General features: G+C 40.3%; 2 protein-coding genes across 2 annotated transcripts; one reads left to right on the top strand and one right to left on the bottom strand.

Moving 5' to 3' along the window:
- Positions 1–3,917: 3,917 nt before the first annotated feature.
- TEX12 (testis expressed 12) lies at positions 3,918–5,813 on the bottom strand. The gene is made up of 4 exons (XM_052786594.1): positions 5,341–5,813; positions 4,701–4,812; positions 4,544–4,595; positions 3,918–4,268 (listed from the first exon to the last, which is right to left on the bottom strand). Exons 1-4 carry the CDS (start codon positions 5,398–5,400, stop codon positions 4,124–4,126), a joined length of 369 nt encoding a protein of 122 aa, XP_052642554.1. The 5' UTR covers positions 5,401–5,813; the 3' UTR covers positions 3,918–4,123.
- Positions 5,814–9,771: 3,958 nt separating this feature from the next.
- On the top strand, positions 9,772–17,064 carry IL18 (interleukin 18). The gene is made up of 5 exons (XM_052786591.1): positions 9,772–9,998; positions 13,588–13,668; positions 15,182–15,321; positions 16,135–16,280; positions 16,410–17,064. Exons 3-5 carry the CDS (start codon positions 15,279–15,281, stop codon positions 16,623–16,625), a joined length of 405 nt encoding a protein of 134 aa, XP_052642551.1. The 5' UTR covers positions 9,772–9,998; positions 13,588–13,668; positions 15,182–15,278; the 3' UTR covers positions 16,626–17,064.
- The last annotated feature ends 795 nt before the right edge of the window (positions 17,065–17,859 follow it).

The raw sequence follows: 17,859 nt of genomic DNA, 5'->3' as shown, positions 1-17,859 counted from the left end.
TGATTTCAGATTGGCCCTTCATCTTATTGAGATTATAGTGAATTTTCAATGTATGTTATTAATAGCATTTGTGACCCCTCCTAGCTTGCTGCTGTTTGAAAAATGAACTGTGTTCTCTAATGTTCTTCTAAATCATTCGGGATAATATGGAATAAGCGAGGCTTGAAGCAGATCCCTATAGGATGCCACCTAGGCTGACCTTTCAGAAAAGATGAGTATTCCTTTCACTGACTTTTTAACTCATTCATGTAGCCCCTACTTCCTGATTGCTCTCATTTTTATATAATATCATACAGGATGGTGTCAAGTATCTTACATCAAGCTATACCCCATCTGTCATTTTTCCATATTAAGTCAGCTACTCTGATAAAGGATTTTTTTTTTTAAGTGTATTGTTCCCGGGTGATTATAAAGTCATTGTTAAGAAATTTACTTCAGAGTCTCTATAGGACGGGAGATAGCCTGATTGATCTATGAGTCTTTGCCCTCCTTTTTTCTGGTTGTTCACCCTGACAATGTAAAACACCCACTCTGCTCTTTTCCAATGCCTTCATCAGCAGGTTTTCAAAGACAATGCAAAGACAAAACATAAAGATTCTACAATTAGCAAAATTGAATACTGATGAGTTCTAGACAGAATGCCATGAGCCTTAAACACATCTATTACCTGCTCAATTTGGTCTTTTTCAATTATGATCCAAATTCCTACATCTATGCTAAAAGGCAGTATCATTTTAAGTAAACAGTCACAATTAGCCTTTTCTCAGGGAAGAATTCTCTTTGCTGAATACACTAAGCTGTCTCTGTTATTTTCCATTTTTAGCTTTTAGATAATAGAAGAGCAATGAGAGGAACTGAGTATTAGTTTTTCATCATTTATGCTTTCCACACTGTGGAGGTACTCACAGCAAGCTCAGAAATGCAACTGTCAAAAATCCCCTTGACTTCAAGAGGGTTGGAACTTTGTCTAAGATGTTTCCACATTTTTTTAAAAAATCCATTTATATTGTGTTACTGATCTGTCACCTTAGACATTCTTCTTAATTTACTAAGGCACTGCAGCTTAAACAACAGGAGGAGAAGCTTAAAGAAAACGTAGTTACCAGCTGAGCTTTGCTGATCAGATTTGGCAGCTTTAAAGCCAATTAATTTTCTGTTCAAACCTCCTTCAGTAAAACTGGAAAGCGGATAGTGATGGGATAGGTGCCAGTTGGATTTCATGTGTAGCTCATTCCTCAGAGACAGAATGAATGAACTTTCAGTTTCACATCAGAAGAGAGTAAAAAATGTGGCTTGTTTCTCCCAGTAAATACTAAAATACATGAGAGAGGCAATGAGTGCAGAAACATCATTAGCAGGGTAGGCAAATAGTAGACAAATAGGAAAACAGTAAAATTGTATTTTCTAATGGTTTAGAAGAAAAACAGTGTGTAATGAGTCTTCCCATATAGAGAGATATTGAGTGGAACACTGAAGGACAGCCGACAGAAAAACGCTCTATATTTTTAGCCAGCAAAGTAATTATGGAAGGCTCCCTTTTAAACATTAAGAGATTTATGTGTGAAAGCAACCAGTAAGTGGATATTTCCATTGCTGAAATATTTTTTAACTTCAAAAGAGAAGAGACTGGTTTATTTTCAATGGATGTTTTAAACTTTCTGAACTTACCACTTCAAGCTGGAACTTTATAAAACTACATATTTTATTCATTTTACTTGGTCAGTGTTTATTTTTGTATATATCCTGACATAGATTTGTGCAGCAAAAACAGAGGCTTTATAGCTCTTAGCAATTTAAAAACATTTTATTAAAACACCTATTTCAAATTCTTACAGAGCTTTGAATGACTTCCCTTTAATAAGCATAACCACACTGTTCATAATCTCAGGTAGGTTACTATGGCTGTACCTACTGACTTTACTTTCAATGTCTCTTCAAATTCTAAAATCCCCTTACTACCAGAGATCCCACTCTAAATTATAACATGTAATGACAACCAACTGCATAAGAAATCCCTGTAGAAAAACAAGAGTCATCATTTAGACTTGATGTCTTGAATTTAACTGCACTTGAATGCCAGACAAAGCAGTTCTGCATTCTTCTAAGAAGTATAGTTTTACTAATCTTTGTTGGATTTTATGAAGTTTTTAATGGAGCAAACTGCTGCAACAGTAACACTATGGGTCTGTGCCCTCTTGATCCCCCAAGGGAAGAAACTTAGATTATGTGATCCAATAGTTTTCTAAGTTCTGCTTCTTAATAATACGTAATACTAGAGCCAAAGGTTTGCAATTTAGATATATTAGCCACATAAACTAAATCTAGATGATCTAAAAAGGTTGCATAATTTTCCCAAGCACAAACAGATAAAATGCAACAAGCTTCTGACTTCGATAACAGGCAGATATTTAACAGTAATGAATTTTGTGCAATTTTTCTTTAAAGGCTTGCATAAATAACTATAGGTAAATTTCTTGCTTTTTGTCATTATTATAGATGATCGTAGGTCATAGACTTTAGAAACACTTAGCACAATACTCTAGAAAATTTAACTTCCAAAATCTTCTCTTTTTCTTTACTTTCTTCTGTTTAAACAGCATTACCACGACTGATTGCAAAATGAGATGCAATTATTAGGAAAAAGTAAGGGACTGGTAAATATGATGTAGACTAGTGGCGAGATTTTTGAAAGACTTTAGATGCTAAAGATGCAGATAGGCACCTTACAGGATTTTCAAAAATTCCTAAGCATGTAAGGCGCTTACATGCTTAGGCACTTTGAAAATCCTACTAAGTACATATCTGCATCTTTAGGTATCTAAATACCTTGGAAAATCTCACCCTAGATGTCCAGTTTCTCTCATTATTTGTTTTAAATAGTATCAGTTTGACAGGTAGCACATTTGCTTGTGACTTTTATCTAATAAAGGGGGGAAAGGAGGATTGATTAAGTCTGAAAGGATTTAAAGAGAAAATTAATACATAGTACTGGGGTAAAGATATATTTATATCTTATGCTAGTAACAGGACTATCTAGCACTTTATTACATTAGCCTCACAATTTGTACAAATGATGCTTTGTACATTTTATGTTTCATCTTTTTTAAGAGTCAAATGACATGAAAAAAGTGGTGCTCAAAAAACTCCATAAGCATCCTTAAATAAACTGGATATGCAGCAAACAATACTGAAGTATCTAAATAACAAAATAAAAAAGCAGTGTAATTCTAGATTATGTTAACATTATCTAGTTATTTATTGACATTACCAGCAAAGTTTTGATGATGTGCTTTTATGTTTATATCAAAAAGGCCATGGTTTCATTTGAAAAGCTGTAGAAGTATTAAAATATATTTTCAAATTAAGACTTTATACCTCTTTCTACATTTACCAAAGTTGTATTCTTAATAGAACTCTCCTATTTCTAAGCCGATCTTTTCAATCTATTTATATTCTGAGGCAAAATGGAAATGAGATTGCAAGTACATTCTACTCAGATTTTAGCACCAAAACATTTTCTAAAGTACAAAGGAAAAAACAGAAGATGGTTAATATGAAATAATCTGAGGTCCTTTTCCGCTTATATTGCAAAATTCTATGTTTCATAGAAATATTTCTGTACTATGTTCCAGAGCGAAAGACTGGTTGTGACAATAAAAGAAAAAAACATCCCTTAGCAGTGACAATTAGAAATACCATGGCTGCTTCTGAATTCAGTTGTATTGAACTTCCATAGCCTTAAAGCCAAGCAATACAAAATTCATTCTACTTTCTTTTTCAAATGCTTCCAATATTTTCTAGGGATGGAAGCATAGGGGCTGCCTAAGCAATGGGTCAACAAGTGAAAAAAGATGTTTTAATATGTAAAATCCCTACATAGTCATAGGATTTAAAGTGGATGTTTATATTGTTTTTTACTGACTACCACTACCCTATTTATTGTATCTACTTATTTTGAAAAATAAGTTGCTGCTTAAGTTGTTGAAATTTTCCTGAACTGCTAGAAATATTTACATAAGACATTTATGAAACATTCATCATAGCACTCATCATAGTTTATATTTTAATACATAAAATATACTACCAGTTTTGCTCTGCATTTCTGCAATCTAACAAGCTCCGTTTAGCTTTGCAGAGTATTTGCGATCACAGTGAATCTCTGTTTCAGACTCTCCCTTTTCTGTTTTAAATGGTTTTCTATGGTCCTCGCTTCTTTTAAGATTCCATCAAGTTCTTGGACATAAGAAGCATCCATCGCTGCTCTCTCACTTAATTGAAAAAATCTGTAGTTAAAATCAATACTAACACCATTAACTTTCTCACTACTTAGAAATGCTTTTAAGCTTTTCTTAAAAATGTGTTGTCTATCAATACTTAGTTTCTGACCAAATTAGTTCTCTGTTGTAAGAGAAAACAGCATTTTTCTTTCAAGATCTGTGTTCAATAGTTTTCAGTGCTAATTTCTCTAACCTGCAGCCACAGTAATCCATCTTACCTAGAGAAGTTAGAAAAGTGCTGTACAAATAGGACAAAGTTAACTTGCCTTAAAATGTGAGCATATTTTGATAACAAGTTCATAATTTCTTTGTTCATCTCTGTTAAAAGAAAAACATAATTTTATTTAAACATTTGAACGAATTTTCATCTCAACATCAAATTAGGTAATTACATAGTTACTTTCAGTATGTTTAATACATCACCATTTAAAACTTTTTCCAGTGGTTCAGGTTTGTAAAGGGACTGCAAGCCTTCAGAAGCAGCCAAATCTGTTTTGTCAAGGGAGGACAACAGAGGATTTTCTGAAGCTTCATTCTAATAACAGAGCACATAGAAAAATACAGATTTTAGGACTTAAAACAAGCTTAGTACAGATAGATAGAGATTAACTGAGAAAAAGAAGAGTTTTAAAAGGATCTTGAGAGACAGTTTTCAGAGAAAATGCAAGCGTTGTTGGCTTCACAGCATCTACATTATCCATCATGAAGAGGCACAGCACCTAGGGGCGGGGGTGGGAAGTAGCAGCTTAAGATCTTTGCTTTTATCAGTAAAAGCTGGTGTACTGCAGAAGCTCACTCTCAAGAAGCCCCACATAACTGCGTTGCAGTGCATACCCAATTTTGTTGATCTTCAAACACTAAGAGAAATTTTACAGTCTCCTCATACAAGAAAGCCATATATGTTTCCCATAACCTACACAAACTGACATGGAGCTCTCTGCCCTCTCTCGACAGGAACCCATAGGAATGCGAGAAGAACTTGGGGGTGGGGGGTTGCATCGCTCCTCTGGGGCCAGAAGAAGGGTCCAGGCCCTCCCTCCCTTCCTCACACAGTACTGCTCACCTCCATCTCTTTTTTACGTTTACTTCTATTTTCATCAGATTTTTGTGTGCTGCTTGTCATCGTTCCCTGATAAAAAGTACAACGTCGTATTTGGTAAGCGGTTATCCTGTGCAACTGGAAAATATATCTGTATATTAATGTGTAAAACCAGTGCCTCTATAAGCTCCCCTGCAAAGGAGCTCTCCTCCTCGCTGGAGAGAGGCAGAGCCTCAAGGCAGGGCGAGAACACCGATCGGGGCTGGAGGCAGCGGGTCCAAGTCCCCAGCCGTCCCAGGCCAGCCTGGGCCGGCCTGGGCAGGGTAGGGGCTCACAGCCCAGGTGCTCTCAGGGGTGCCGAGGGGTGCCTAAGGTCGGCCTCCAGCTGCTGAGGTCCAAAAGGGGTCTGTCCCTCCCCAAGCTCTACCTATGCTTCCCCAGTACCCCCTACCCTTATGGACGTGGGGGCACCCCCTCCGCCCAGGAGGTCTCCCCGCCCCCGCCCCCCCCCCCCCCCCCCGCCCCGGCCCTGTCTCCTCAGGTAGCGCTGGCCCGGGACGCTTTAACGGTCCTCGCGGCCGCTGGCAGCCCTTAACGGCCGGCGCGCGAGAGGGCGGCCGCGGCGGGGGAGCTGAGGGGCGATCCCCGCTCCGCACCCGCCCGGCCGCTGAGGCAGGCTGGAGCCCGCCCAGGAGCCCTGCCCCGGCCGCTTGAAGCCCTCGGTTTGCCCGGGACGCGGCGGCTGGAGGAGGGCCGGCTCCGGGGAAGGGTGGGAGGTGGGCCGCCCTGCCCGCTCCTGCCGAGGCTTCGACAGCCGGGCCCACCTCTGGAAGGCGGGCTAAGGAGAACGCCTGCGAGGCTGACGGCTAAAATCTCTCCTGTTCCAGCTGTCCCAGGAAGAAGCGTTTCATCCCAGTTATGTGTCTGAGTTAAAGCGTGATGAGGCTACCTGTAGCTACTTAAAAGTGTTGCACTGTCCACTCAAACAATTCCGGTCATATTTCGTCTTCTGAGCGGCTGTGATGGATCCAGTCACGGTTTGAATCACTGGAACATTTTGGGATGACAGTGAAATACCAGACGAGGCTAGATTAATCCATTTCAAAAGGCAAGCCATGAATTAGTAAAATCCGAGAGATTACTGTCACTAAAATGAATAACGCCACTAAAATTAGACAATGGCGGAGACCAACTTTTTTTCCTAAACAATGGAAAATAAGAGTGCATTTTACTTATGTTGTGCTTCATTTCTGTAGGTAAGCTGTATTTTGTTTCATCAAGATATGACTGAGTCAGATTGCATGATGAGGAGGCTTGCTTACAAAAGGCAGAAACTAGACACAATGATTCAGCAGAGCTCTTTTGGTATTTCACTTTGTGTGGCCAGCCAAAAATATTAAATGCTATATCAAGTTACTACTTTCCTAAATCCTGGCTTCATTACCTACAGTGAAGAAAATCATTGCAAGATTTGAAGTTATCCTGGAGTAGAGGGAATTTTTCCTCTGGGTTTTTTGCATCTTTAATTTCTGTTTTTAAGGGAAGAAAGGGTCTTAACCTTACATACGTTATCCAAATAAGCTCTGAAAGTCAAAACTCAGGACAAGAAATGAAACTGCTGAAAGAACAAGAACTAAATACTTCCCCAAAGTAGAAACAATATTCAATATGCTGCCATGGCCCACTTCATTAAATTCTCCAAAAATATTAGAGATTTTTATGTTATTAGCAACACTGTCTAAACATTAAGAAACAGATATGAAAGAATCACTAGGAAAATGTTCTTAAAGTGTTTCCTAATTGAGTTACCATTAGTATGTTAAGATATTTTTATTAACAGACCACCTGAATTAAAATAATTGAAACATCTGAATTGTTTTACCACTTTCAGTACCTTATGGATGTGATAGTCTATGGAAAAAGCTCAGACTAAAAAAAAAACCAAACAATCGGAGCCATTACTCTAAATGTAGTTCCAGTTCCTTTAAGATTGGAGATATTAAAATGCTAGGAGAAAAGAAAGCTTAAGACTTACAATAGAAGCTATTGTTATGAGTTAGACCCTGGTCCTTATAAGTGCAACTATGTACAGACTAAGAGAAGAAAACTCCTTTTATTCAATGATGTGCTAAATAACCTAATTGAATTTTTAGGATCTCAAAGGTTGACAAGAAACACCAAGTCCTCCTTCTTGATAGTTTTGTATAGAACATCAATACACCAGCGGTTAATACAAAATAAACAATGTTGGCTGACTGGCATTGGTTTTGGTGCTTTTGCACAAATTTTGGTACCAAGTACAATATTATTTAATGTTTCACTAGTGATCTGAATGTAAATTTAAACTTAATGAGAAAAAATGGCTAAATGATAAATAATTATTACAGCTTTTTATTTTTTTTAAAGAATATATTTTTGCAGTGAAATGAAAAGTTAGGTGTCTGGGAACAAGAAATGCAAGCAGTATCAGCCAAATGGAGAACTCTCCTGAATAAAGCTCTGGTGCCCAAATTTTCAAAAAATGTTAAAAGTCAACTGGAGTGAAGAAAAGAGACATTAATATTATTTTGAAGCTGAAGAAAATTATTCAGAGGTAGAAACTTAAAGGGCTGAAGATGTATATTTTAGTTGAAAGAGACCAAGAGGCAGTTTGATCATCTTCACGGGAAGGAACCCTTTGTTACGAAATGGCTCTCAGGAAAATGTACAGAAATGGGTGACCAGAACCAGAAGCCAGTTAAATTTAGAAAGTTTGTTTTTTTTTTCCTGTAAGAATCAACCATTCAAATAAAGTACCAAGAGGAACAGTAGAATTACAGTTGTTGTATATAGAAATCAGCTAGACCTAGGTGTTTAAATCAAATTTGGATCTCTCACTGGTATACAGGTTTAGGTAAACACAACTTCACACATGTACTGAATGCCATGTAACAAAACAGGAAGTTGAAAGGGGATGATATAATATTGCTGTCTGGTTGGAATTCAGTCAGTGTAACTGAGTGTCTGTAAATAGTGATATATACTTATCTGAAAGCAGTAGCTGCCAAAAATGTATTTTTCTTTGTTTGTCTGTCAGAAACAGGAGGTTTTACTCTGTTGCTGAATTCCTGTGCTTTTTTAAATTCTTCCAAATCACTTTCATTAGTTTCTTTCAACAACTTTAAAGAAAGAAGATAAATTTCTGTAGCACACATAGTTTTTGTTTGTCTTAACCTGTCAGAGAAATACACTGCTCCCTGTGTGTAGAACAGTCGAAATCCATGGTTATTAGTAAAACGGTCAGTATTTTTAGGATTATTATTTCAGATGAGGTTGAAAGATGCACTTTTGACCTCAAAATGATCTCCCTAGATTTATCATATAGACATTAAAGCATTCCCTACAGACCTGTACTGCACTTCTTTTGCTGTTGTTTTCCTCCAAGAACAGTAACAGGCATGCAGACACGCGAGAGAAAGTCTTAGGTTTGGGTTTGGTTGGCGTTTTGGAGGCGTTGGGGTTTTGGGGGGGGGGGGGGGTGTATCCCCCCCCCAGTGCTAAAACTTGAGCAGTTTACTGAGCTACACAGCTGAATACTCCAATGCCTTGGCTAGTCAGCATTATAAACAGAAAATCAAGGCATGGAGATTCCAGTTAACACCTCCAAGTTCTACAAACTATACAAAATGTTGGTTAATTATTCATTCCCAAGTTCGCTTTCCTGTTTTTTATGGCCTTAATTGTCCCATCGCTACACAGCGTTTGCCATTACAGTTTACAGCAGCATTTGTTGCATTAAGTGCTTCGCAACCACCAAAGGCAGCACTTAGATTCCAAACAGCATCACACTTTGGGACTGCAGCAGGTAGGTCTAAGTAATGGCTATCACCGTTTTATTTATTTGCAATTAGTACACACCTGGGAAACAATTTACAGCTGGTAAATTCGGAGCTATCTATTAATCTGGCTTCGACTACTAGCTAGTTTCTGGCCGTCCATTTCCCTGAGAGGAACATAAATTCCTCCCCTGCAGCTACTTATGTACAAAGGGATGGAAGATAATTTGAAGATTTCGCACCAAACGGCAGTAATATATTCCTCAGTACTGTTGTTATAAAGAGCTAGATACACGCCATGTGTTCTCAATCCTAAACTGACTTTCCCCAGGGTAGACGCAATGTTTACGGGCAACTTGCAAGTGTGTGGAGAAGGGAAAGTCTACGCGCTGACGGCTGGTACCTGTTTCAAAACTGCTGCTTGAGACTTTATGAACCAAGCAAACGGACCGTAACACGCTGGTGTAGAAACAAGACGTGTGTGCGAGATAAAGGCAGTCGCAAAAAGCTCCCTTTGTAACCTCAGATTTTGCATGATGCGCTTTCTCCCCCGAGGAGGGGAAGTGCCGCAGAATAAGTGCGGACGTAGACAGATATCTTGGGAAAGAGTCCCAATTTCCTCTGCAGCTTGTTCAGTCGGCTCATTTTGTCGTACGGTGATGCAAGCCGCTATAAAAGCTCCCTCTCTAGATCGCCCTGTCAGCCACCACCCACGGCAGCAGAGATCGCCCTCCTCCTCGCTCGCAGGAACGCACGTGAAGCAGACACGGCGCTGACGCCCGGCTCGGGAAAAGCCGCAGCGCCTCAGCCAGACGGGACCGCGCAGCCCCGCGCCTGTCGGCCCCGTGTCTGTCCCCCCGCCCCCAGGTACGCGTGCGAGCGGCCCGGGGTCGCGTCCCGGGGCTGTGGGGGTGGTGGTGACGGGACACCGAAACGGGCGGGCTCCGGCTGTGGGAGCGGGAGTCGGCCGTCCCCGCGCCTCCGCCGGCCGCGCTCGCCCTTCCGTCCCGCGGCCCGCCGAGGAGCGAGGTAGGCTCGCCGCCGCCTCTCCGCCCTCGGCCCGGGGCTGCAGCGGCGGGGCGGCTCTGCCCGCCCACCCTCAACCGCTCGGCTCGAAACTGCGAGAGCAGCCCGGCCGGGGGAGCACACCGCACCCGGGATCGACTGCGTGAGGCGGAGGGCCCCGCACCGCTGCCTCCCGGCGCCGGGCAGGGGCTGGGGCAGAGCAGCCCGCCCGAGCCGGCACGGGGGTACGCCGCTCCCCGCGAGGGGCGGAGATGCTCGCTCCTAGCGCGTTCGCGACGCGGGTGGGACGTCCCGCTGTGGGACCGGCAGCTATCCCTTTCTTGCGGTCGCAGCAAGCGGCAGAGCCCTGCACTCCGCCGGGGCTGGCGACGGAGGGCGTCCCTGAGCTGGGCCGCAGGCAGGCTGCGGGCAGCGGCCCCTCCGCGGGCAGCGGCCCCTCCGCGGGCAGCAACTTGCCCTCGGGGAACCCGCGGTGGCCCGGGCTCCGCTTCAGCACAGGCGCCGAGCGGGTCACGACCCGCCGGGGCGCGGCCCTGCTCTTCGCCTTCCCTCCGTGGCTGTCCGCGGGGCAAGTCATTACACGCTGCCTCGAACTGTCAGCTAAAAAAGCCTTATAGCTTCTACCGTTCCTTTCGAACATGCTCAGTAAAAGGTCTAACCATTTCTTACTACACATCAGGGCAAGAAGTGTAGTCGTTTATGCATCTTGCCCATTAAACCAAGGGCCACCTTTTCCTTTAATGCTTTATCAATAAGTCCTGCCTGTGCCCTCCCCTCTGCTTTAGAGTAAGAGAGTAGCCCTTGACTTCTTGGTTTACCTCACTACATCTGAGGCATGCACTGTTTGGTATTGTGGTATTTCATTTCAAAGGCTTGGGGTACGCGTGTTTGGAAAAAAAGATGCAGTCCTCTGCTATGAACCTGGGTGTCTCTTCTGCACAGACCAGCTAGAACTATAGACCATATAAAAAACAGGATGAGGAAAAAAATTGCTCTCAAATACATTCCTCAAAGTGCTTTACTAGAGGGACAAGGAAATCACCGTGACTCTCCCACCCCAGTCCCTAGGGTTGATGTGTGTGCTTATTTACTTCTGTTGGCATTGCTCAGTTGTTATGTATAAGAAGTCTTTCCCATGTGGTGAAAAAGAGCCTTGGAAGTAAGCCAGATGTTTTGACTGCACAATAAAATCCCAGTGCAAGAGCCAGGTCTTCCCGTTGTTTGCCTAGCTTTAACACATTTAATACATTTATTATTTCTGTGGCTAGTGCAAGGGGAAAGAATGCCTTGACAGGAGTTGGTCAGTTTGAATTAAGCACTTCATATTCTAGACTACTTACAAAAAGTGACTTCAGTGTTTTTACAATCACTGTTGTTGGCTTTGTTTATTTGATGCTGTCTGATCAACAAGTTTTCGTGCATTCTGCTGTTACTGTCTCTTCCCATGTATTGTATACAGAGGCTAGGCATATAGCTCATGGCTGAAGACTTCATACAGATGCTAGGCTCCTAAAGGTTAGATGCAGTGATGGTGAATGTCAGTGTGCCTGTTACTTTGTCCATCTGGCCAAAAATTTTACACCAATCACAAAGCCAAGTAAATCAGATCCTGCAGATAGTAAAGTAGCTAGTTGTTATTTTCAGAAAGTAAAATGCCTTTATTTCTAAAAACGTAGATAAAACAGGTAAGAACATTCATACACAGAAAGCATTTTAGGAAAATGAACAAAAAAAATTACTAAGATGCAGACCAAAATGAAACAGGAAGGAAAGTGACACCTGCATTTCACAAAACTAGTGGCATGGAGGAGGACATTTTAAAACTGTTTACCACCAGAGAAGAGAAAGAATGAAATTCTTTGCCACATCTTCCTCTGTTGTATTATAATTCCCTTCATTCTTACTCTCACTTTTCCTTAAAGGTAGGAGATGCCATTTTAATTTTGAAGAGGATATCACCATCAGTTTTAAAATAAAAATATTTTAGTGCTTATTTCTTAGAATTATTCCTTCCAATGGCAACCATCCCAACAGCAGTAAAATTACTGAAATTCTAGACTTTACAGTTCAAGTCCCAGTCAAGACAGGTGACTCCACAAAACTTTTGGTTTATTTTGTAATTTTTTCCCCTCACGCACTGCTAGAACTGAAGATATGGAGACATTTGTGACCTGCAAAGCAATACAATCCATTCAGATTTATCTCTTTTCTGCCAGCATAACCAGAAACTTTATGATAGAAGAAAAGGGATGGGTGCACTTGCAGGTAAATGGAATGGGTATAGCAAATTTATGACCATCACTGTTCTTTTGTTTTATACATTAAACATATACATTGTTTTACCCATTAAACAGACTGAAAGTGTGACGTGGTCTCAGTCACTATGTCAGAAAGCTAAAGAATATAAAGTTAACCTGTCTGGCTGTTAACTGTATGAGGTTGAGGATATGAACAAAGCTAAAAACAATTATTCTTCTGGAGTTCTTGGAGGGGGGGTGTATGTTGACATTAGAAGCAGAGCACAGCCCTGGGCTAGTTCTAAATTAACCCTGAAGTGTGTAGAATGGGGGGCTGGAATCTCTGAGGTGCAGATGCTGGCTGGTCTTTAATGGTAAGTTCGGGGGTGTGGTGGTAAAATGACTGTTGTTATTCCCAAGGGAAATATATCTTTTCTTCTTCACTTTTCTGTGTGCCACTCTTGAAAGAGAACAGCTGTGAAATCAAGCTCAGAATTCAACCTGAGTTAAAACAAAGTTAAAACACCATAAGCAAATCACTGCTACTGCAAAATAAACTACATCCCAACTTCTCTGGGAACCTACACAATTCCAGGTCAAGATACAAAAGGTACATGCCTTTCCAAGGGGCAGTCAAAGGTGGACTAAGTTTTGGGTATTTTGGAAGCTCTGTCTTTTATAGAGGGAACCTGGAAAGATCAGTCTGTGTAGGCTTAATATAACCTTTACGGCTTAATGGCCAGTAACAGGGTGCTTAATCCAGTCTTGGTCACTTCCCTATTTGAAAATTAGAAACAGAAAATCAAATGGCCGTGATATGAAGATAATTTTTGCAGGCCCAAGAGAAGAGAACTAATTTGATGAAATACGTTCATGGAGCTACTTACTAACATTCTCATAGAAAGAGAAAATGGTAATGAGTATGATTTATTCCTGTGTAACATTACATAAGTCAATGAAAAGTTTTGTAAAATAACAGAACTTGAAGGATGCTCTGTGTTATTCTAAATAATGATAAAAGGCAACAGAGGAGAGGACACCATTTAAAGATGCAATTTTTCAACAGGTAGTGAAACACGCCAGCCCTATTACAGTATTGTGCACTAGACGAGAACTAGCCCAAGGACTCCCTTGCCTTATAGACTGAGAAGCATTGTTCTTAACTCTGAATCCTCTCCATGTGTTTTTGGCAGAGTGAAGATGAGTGGTGAAGAAATTCTTGTGTGTGCAGTACAACTTGGAGAAAATTTCTGCCTCTATTTTGCAGGTAATTACTACTCACTGCTGAAAGAGACACACTGTGTCTTCTTTCTGCATAGAAGATCAAAAGCTGATACACAATTCAATCCTTTCCTTGGGCTGGCAACCCCTGGTTTTGTGGAATCCTGTCGTCCCCCGTCCCCCCCCAATGTTGCCTGAGCAATCCTCAAAGCAGTTACAATCCCCACCACTTAGAAGAATGCTAGTTCTTAGATTATGGACCCAGGCTGTTCACTGCAAAAAGAATCTGAGACAGCTGTCCCAGTGTTAACAGGTCAGTATCATATTATTGCTGAACACCTTAAGCATTTAATAACTTTTTCTGTTTGAATACTGATTAAAAACAATTCCTTTATCAGTCTGCTTTCACCTAATTTTTCCATAAGCTTCAGTCTGAAGTATTGTTAGCCAAGTATCTGAGTCAGTGGAATATTTGTTGCTTCATACAATACATTCCCGTAGACGACACTCGGAAGGGTTGCAATACTGTGGGGTGGACTTGGAATAAGTGGATAACTTCCAGTCTTACAGGATAAAGTTAGTTAGAAAACAGTCTATTCTTTAGAAGCAACTTGTAATGACTGTTTCCTGTCCTTTTGCTCACTTAGAATAAAAGTGCTGATGAAAACAAAACTTTGCACGCCGTTTATTCCTTGGTTATAGGCTTAAACTGACCTAAGCTGCTCACCCTTAAGTAACCCTAAAATATTTTGCATGCCTCTTCATTTAGTGGTAACTCCAGTTCTCAAATGACTGGTAGTTTCATCATTCTGTTGAATTTGTTATGCTCACAAATAAAACACACTCTGTAGTTAGAACAGCTCAGCTTGGCGAGTTAGTGATACTGGGGAGTACAACTGGAAACGCGTAGGTGGCTGGCTGGCTTCCAATCTCACAGAACAAAACTGGGTAGAAAGTAGTTTCTTTTGTGGGTGCAGAGCTTAATGTTTTTTTCTTTCCTTTTTTTCATTGCTCCCTTGGAACCAAGACGACGATGGTAAGCTGAAAGCTCATCATTTATTAACGTCATTATCAATCTTGCCTGAACTAACCTGCTCATGCTTACTAACTCATAAATGCTTTGTGTGCCTTGGAGAACAACTTTTCAAACTGATAATAGCTACTGTAAAAAAAGAGAGCTACAGCTCATCTTCTCCTTCTGAAGTTGATGTTGCTTTATTTCCTCCTAAGGTACAGGGTAGTGGCTTCCCTAACAGAAGGACCTTTTAATGCAATTCTAGTTGCTGGGCAAAAGAGGGAACTGGTGCCTCTGAACTCTCACTAACAGATAGAGTAGCTTCTCTTGCTTATATATACAGACTGCTATATTCTGGGAAATACTTGTCTTGCCTGGGTTGCTACAAGCCAGAGGTGTAAAGAATTACTTGGCCTCCATTCTGTTTGAGATTGCCATTCTAAGAACTTATTTCACCTGGTATCCTTAATGAGAAGATTAAGCCTGTAGTGAACTGTCAAGATCTTAGATTACAGCTAAAATATTTGACCCTCTTTGCTTAATATTTCTACAGGGCTAGAATGTGATGCCTTTTGTAAGGAAAAAATTCTCCACCGAGTCCTTCGAAATGTAAATAGCCAGTTGCTTGTGGTTCGACCAGATTTAAACATGGCAGCTTTTGAAGATGTGACAGATCAGGAGATGAAATCTGGTACACCATTTTTCAAATATATACTATAACCACTGCACTATTTCTTTATTCTAGATGTGCTTTTGTTCTTTGTAATCGCTGACTCTAAATGATGAGACTGAGAGTAAAGACTTAAACTTCATTTGTAAGAATAAAGCTAAGCTAAGAAAGCTGAAATTTTGTGTCTTCTGCATTGGTAATGGATTAGATTCCTGGATTAGACTTGAGGCCTGCAGAATGTCCCACGCAGAAAGGGGCTGCTAAGATTTTTGGTTAGCTCCTATCACAAACTGTGTTCTTAATTCCTTTTTTTTTTTGTGTGTTGGATTACAAAAAAATCATTTTTAGGTTTAAACAGACAATGTATTTAGCACTAAAAGCTCTTACTTTCCTCTAATAGCAGTAGTTAACAATGTACTTACGGGTTTGGCTTTGATTTTTTTGGGGGGGGGGGGCCTCAGCAATTAATTCAGAACTGTATTTGTTGAACATACTTATTTACAGATCACATGTATACAGATATAATCTTATTTACAGATGGCTATTTACAAATCCAATTCTCACTTCATGCATGTAAAAGGATTTGAACATCCTACCCATACTAATGGGTAACTTCACATGCTTTCTTGCAAGTTCAAAATCTTGGTTATTGAATGATTGCAGAAAGTCAAGTATGTGCTACCAGCAGTTGTAAAAATCCAAGTCCTGGCTCTCCTGTCAGGAAAAGTATCATGGGAAGACAGCAGTTGCCAGCGGAATGGTAAAACATAATACTGTTAAGTTGTTGCAGCTCTCTCCTGAGCAGACTATTAATAATAAGCAATTTACATTTAGGCAATGGAATGCATTTCAACATTCACTACTACAAAACTACCACACCTTCAGCAGGGATGCCTGTTGCATTCAGCGTCCAGGTAGAAGATAAAAGTTATTACATGTGTTGTGAGAAAGAATGTGGAAAAATGATAGTTCGATTTAGGGTAAGTATTGCTTTCCATACCTTATGTATCCATAAGTAGGAGGCAAAATTAAGAATTCAAACTCGTGAGCTGAAACAAAACTGCTCAGGTCTTATGCTGGGACTAACCCATTCCCTGTTTGTTCCTCAGGAAGGAGAAGTTCCCAAAGAAATTCCTGGTGAAAGCAATGTAATCTTTTTCAAAAAGACGTTTACATCTTGTAGCTCCAGAGCATTTAAGTTTGAATACTCGCTAGAACAAGGAATGTTCTTGGCCTTCGAGGAAGAAGGCTCCTTAAGAAAATTAATTCTAAAGAAATTGTCAAGAGAAGATGAAGTGGATGAAACCACGAAGATAAGTTTCTAACTTCAGTCAGAAAGAAAGTCACAACCTATAACATACTTCAACAGACTGAAAATATATTTTGGCTTTTTATAAAAGAAATCTTATTCTTTCTTCATCTGAGGCAAGCCATTTTTATGTTTTTAGCTACCATAAGTCAGTACAAAAATGAGCATCTTACAAAGAAAAATAAATTCAAATTCTTGGCAAAAAGAAGCAGAAGAATGTTTTCCAGTCAGAGGGAAGGAAAGAGAATTGCACAATGAAGAAACAAGAATGTGCATGCCTGTATCATCCTGTATAGTTTGATCCCTAAAATCTTTGCTGCCTGTTGATCAAACAGCTTTTGACTTAGGTGTCTCATAGATGAAGTAGACCTATTTTGGGGAGGGAGAGAAAACAGCTTAAAATAACAGATTTCATAAGCAGACCATGCATCTGGCCAATAAACACTTTGACATTACTTTTTTGCATCAACATTATTTCCTGAGCATCTTCATCAATCTCAGTTACACAGTGACATTCTCACCTTCAACTGAAGTAGAAACAACAGACAATTTTTAACTTAATGGAAGTCTTTGCTCAGAGAACTGCTAACTTACCTGAACAATTAAAGTTCTAATACAGCTGTTTGTCCTCGGAGGGCCCAAGGGAAAAAAAAAATTATGCTTTTATGTAAAGGTTTTTAAAAGTTAACAGTCAATTGTAGGTTAGTGATGAAATGAAACTAACAATTTGGAACATGTGTAGATATGGCTGGCTCCCATAAGGACCCTATCTTATTTTGTGCATGTGACAACACAGCACATGTTGGGGTCAAGCTGTGAACTCCATTTCACATTTGGAGCTGAGCAAGCACTGGATTTCACCAAAACTAGAATTAATGTAATGCATTCTGCATATTTAATATTGAGGAAATTGATATGGCATATATTGTTCTTTTTTTCTACATGTAAGTGTTGGTCTTCCTCTTCTGTTCCAACTCCAGGTAGTGATAACCTGAACATTGATTGCAGCTGGGGTCCTGGGTCTTCAACCTGCCATGCAGAAGAGCTGGTACAATTGTCCTACCTGATACAGGCAGAAGTAATCAGAGAAAACAGGAAGGCCTCTATCTGTCATGAAATGGAGGAAAATCCTCAAACTTGCAGAAAAGATAAGACAAGTCTCAAGACTTGTTTTGGTAAAAACCAAACCAAAACAAAAATATAATTTCAGGGGCTTTAAAAAAGCACAGAGACACGAAACTGCTCTGATA

The sequence above is a fragment of the Harpia harpyja genome, chromosome 4 (assembly GCF_026419915.1).
Source record: "Harpia harpyja isolate bHarHar1 chromosome 4, bHarHar1 primary haplotype, whole genome shotgun sequence".
Classification (NCBI taxonomy): domain Eukaryota; kingdom Metazoa; phylum Chordata; class Aves; order Accipitriformes; family Accipitridae; genus Harpia; species Harpia harpyja.
This window is presented reverse-complemented; position numbering and strand designations above follow the sequence as displayed.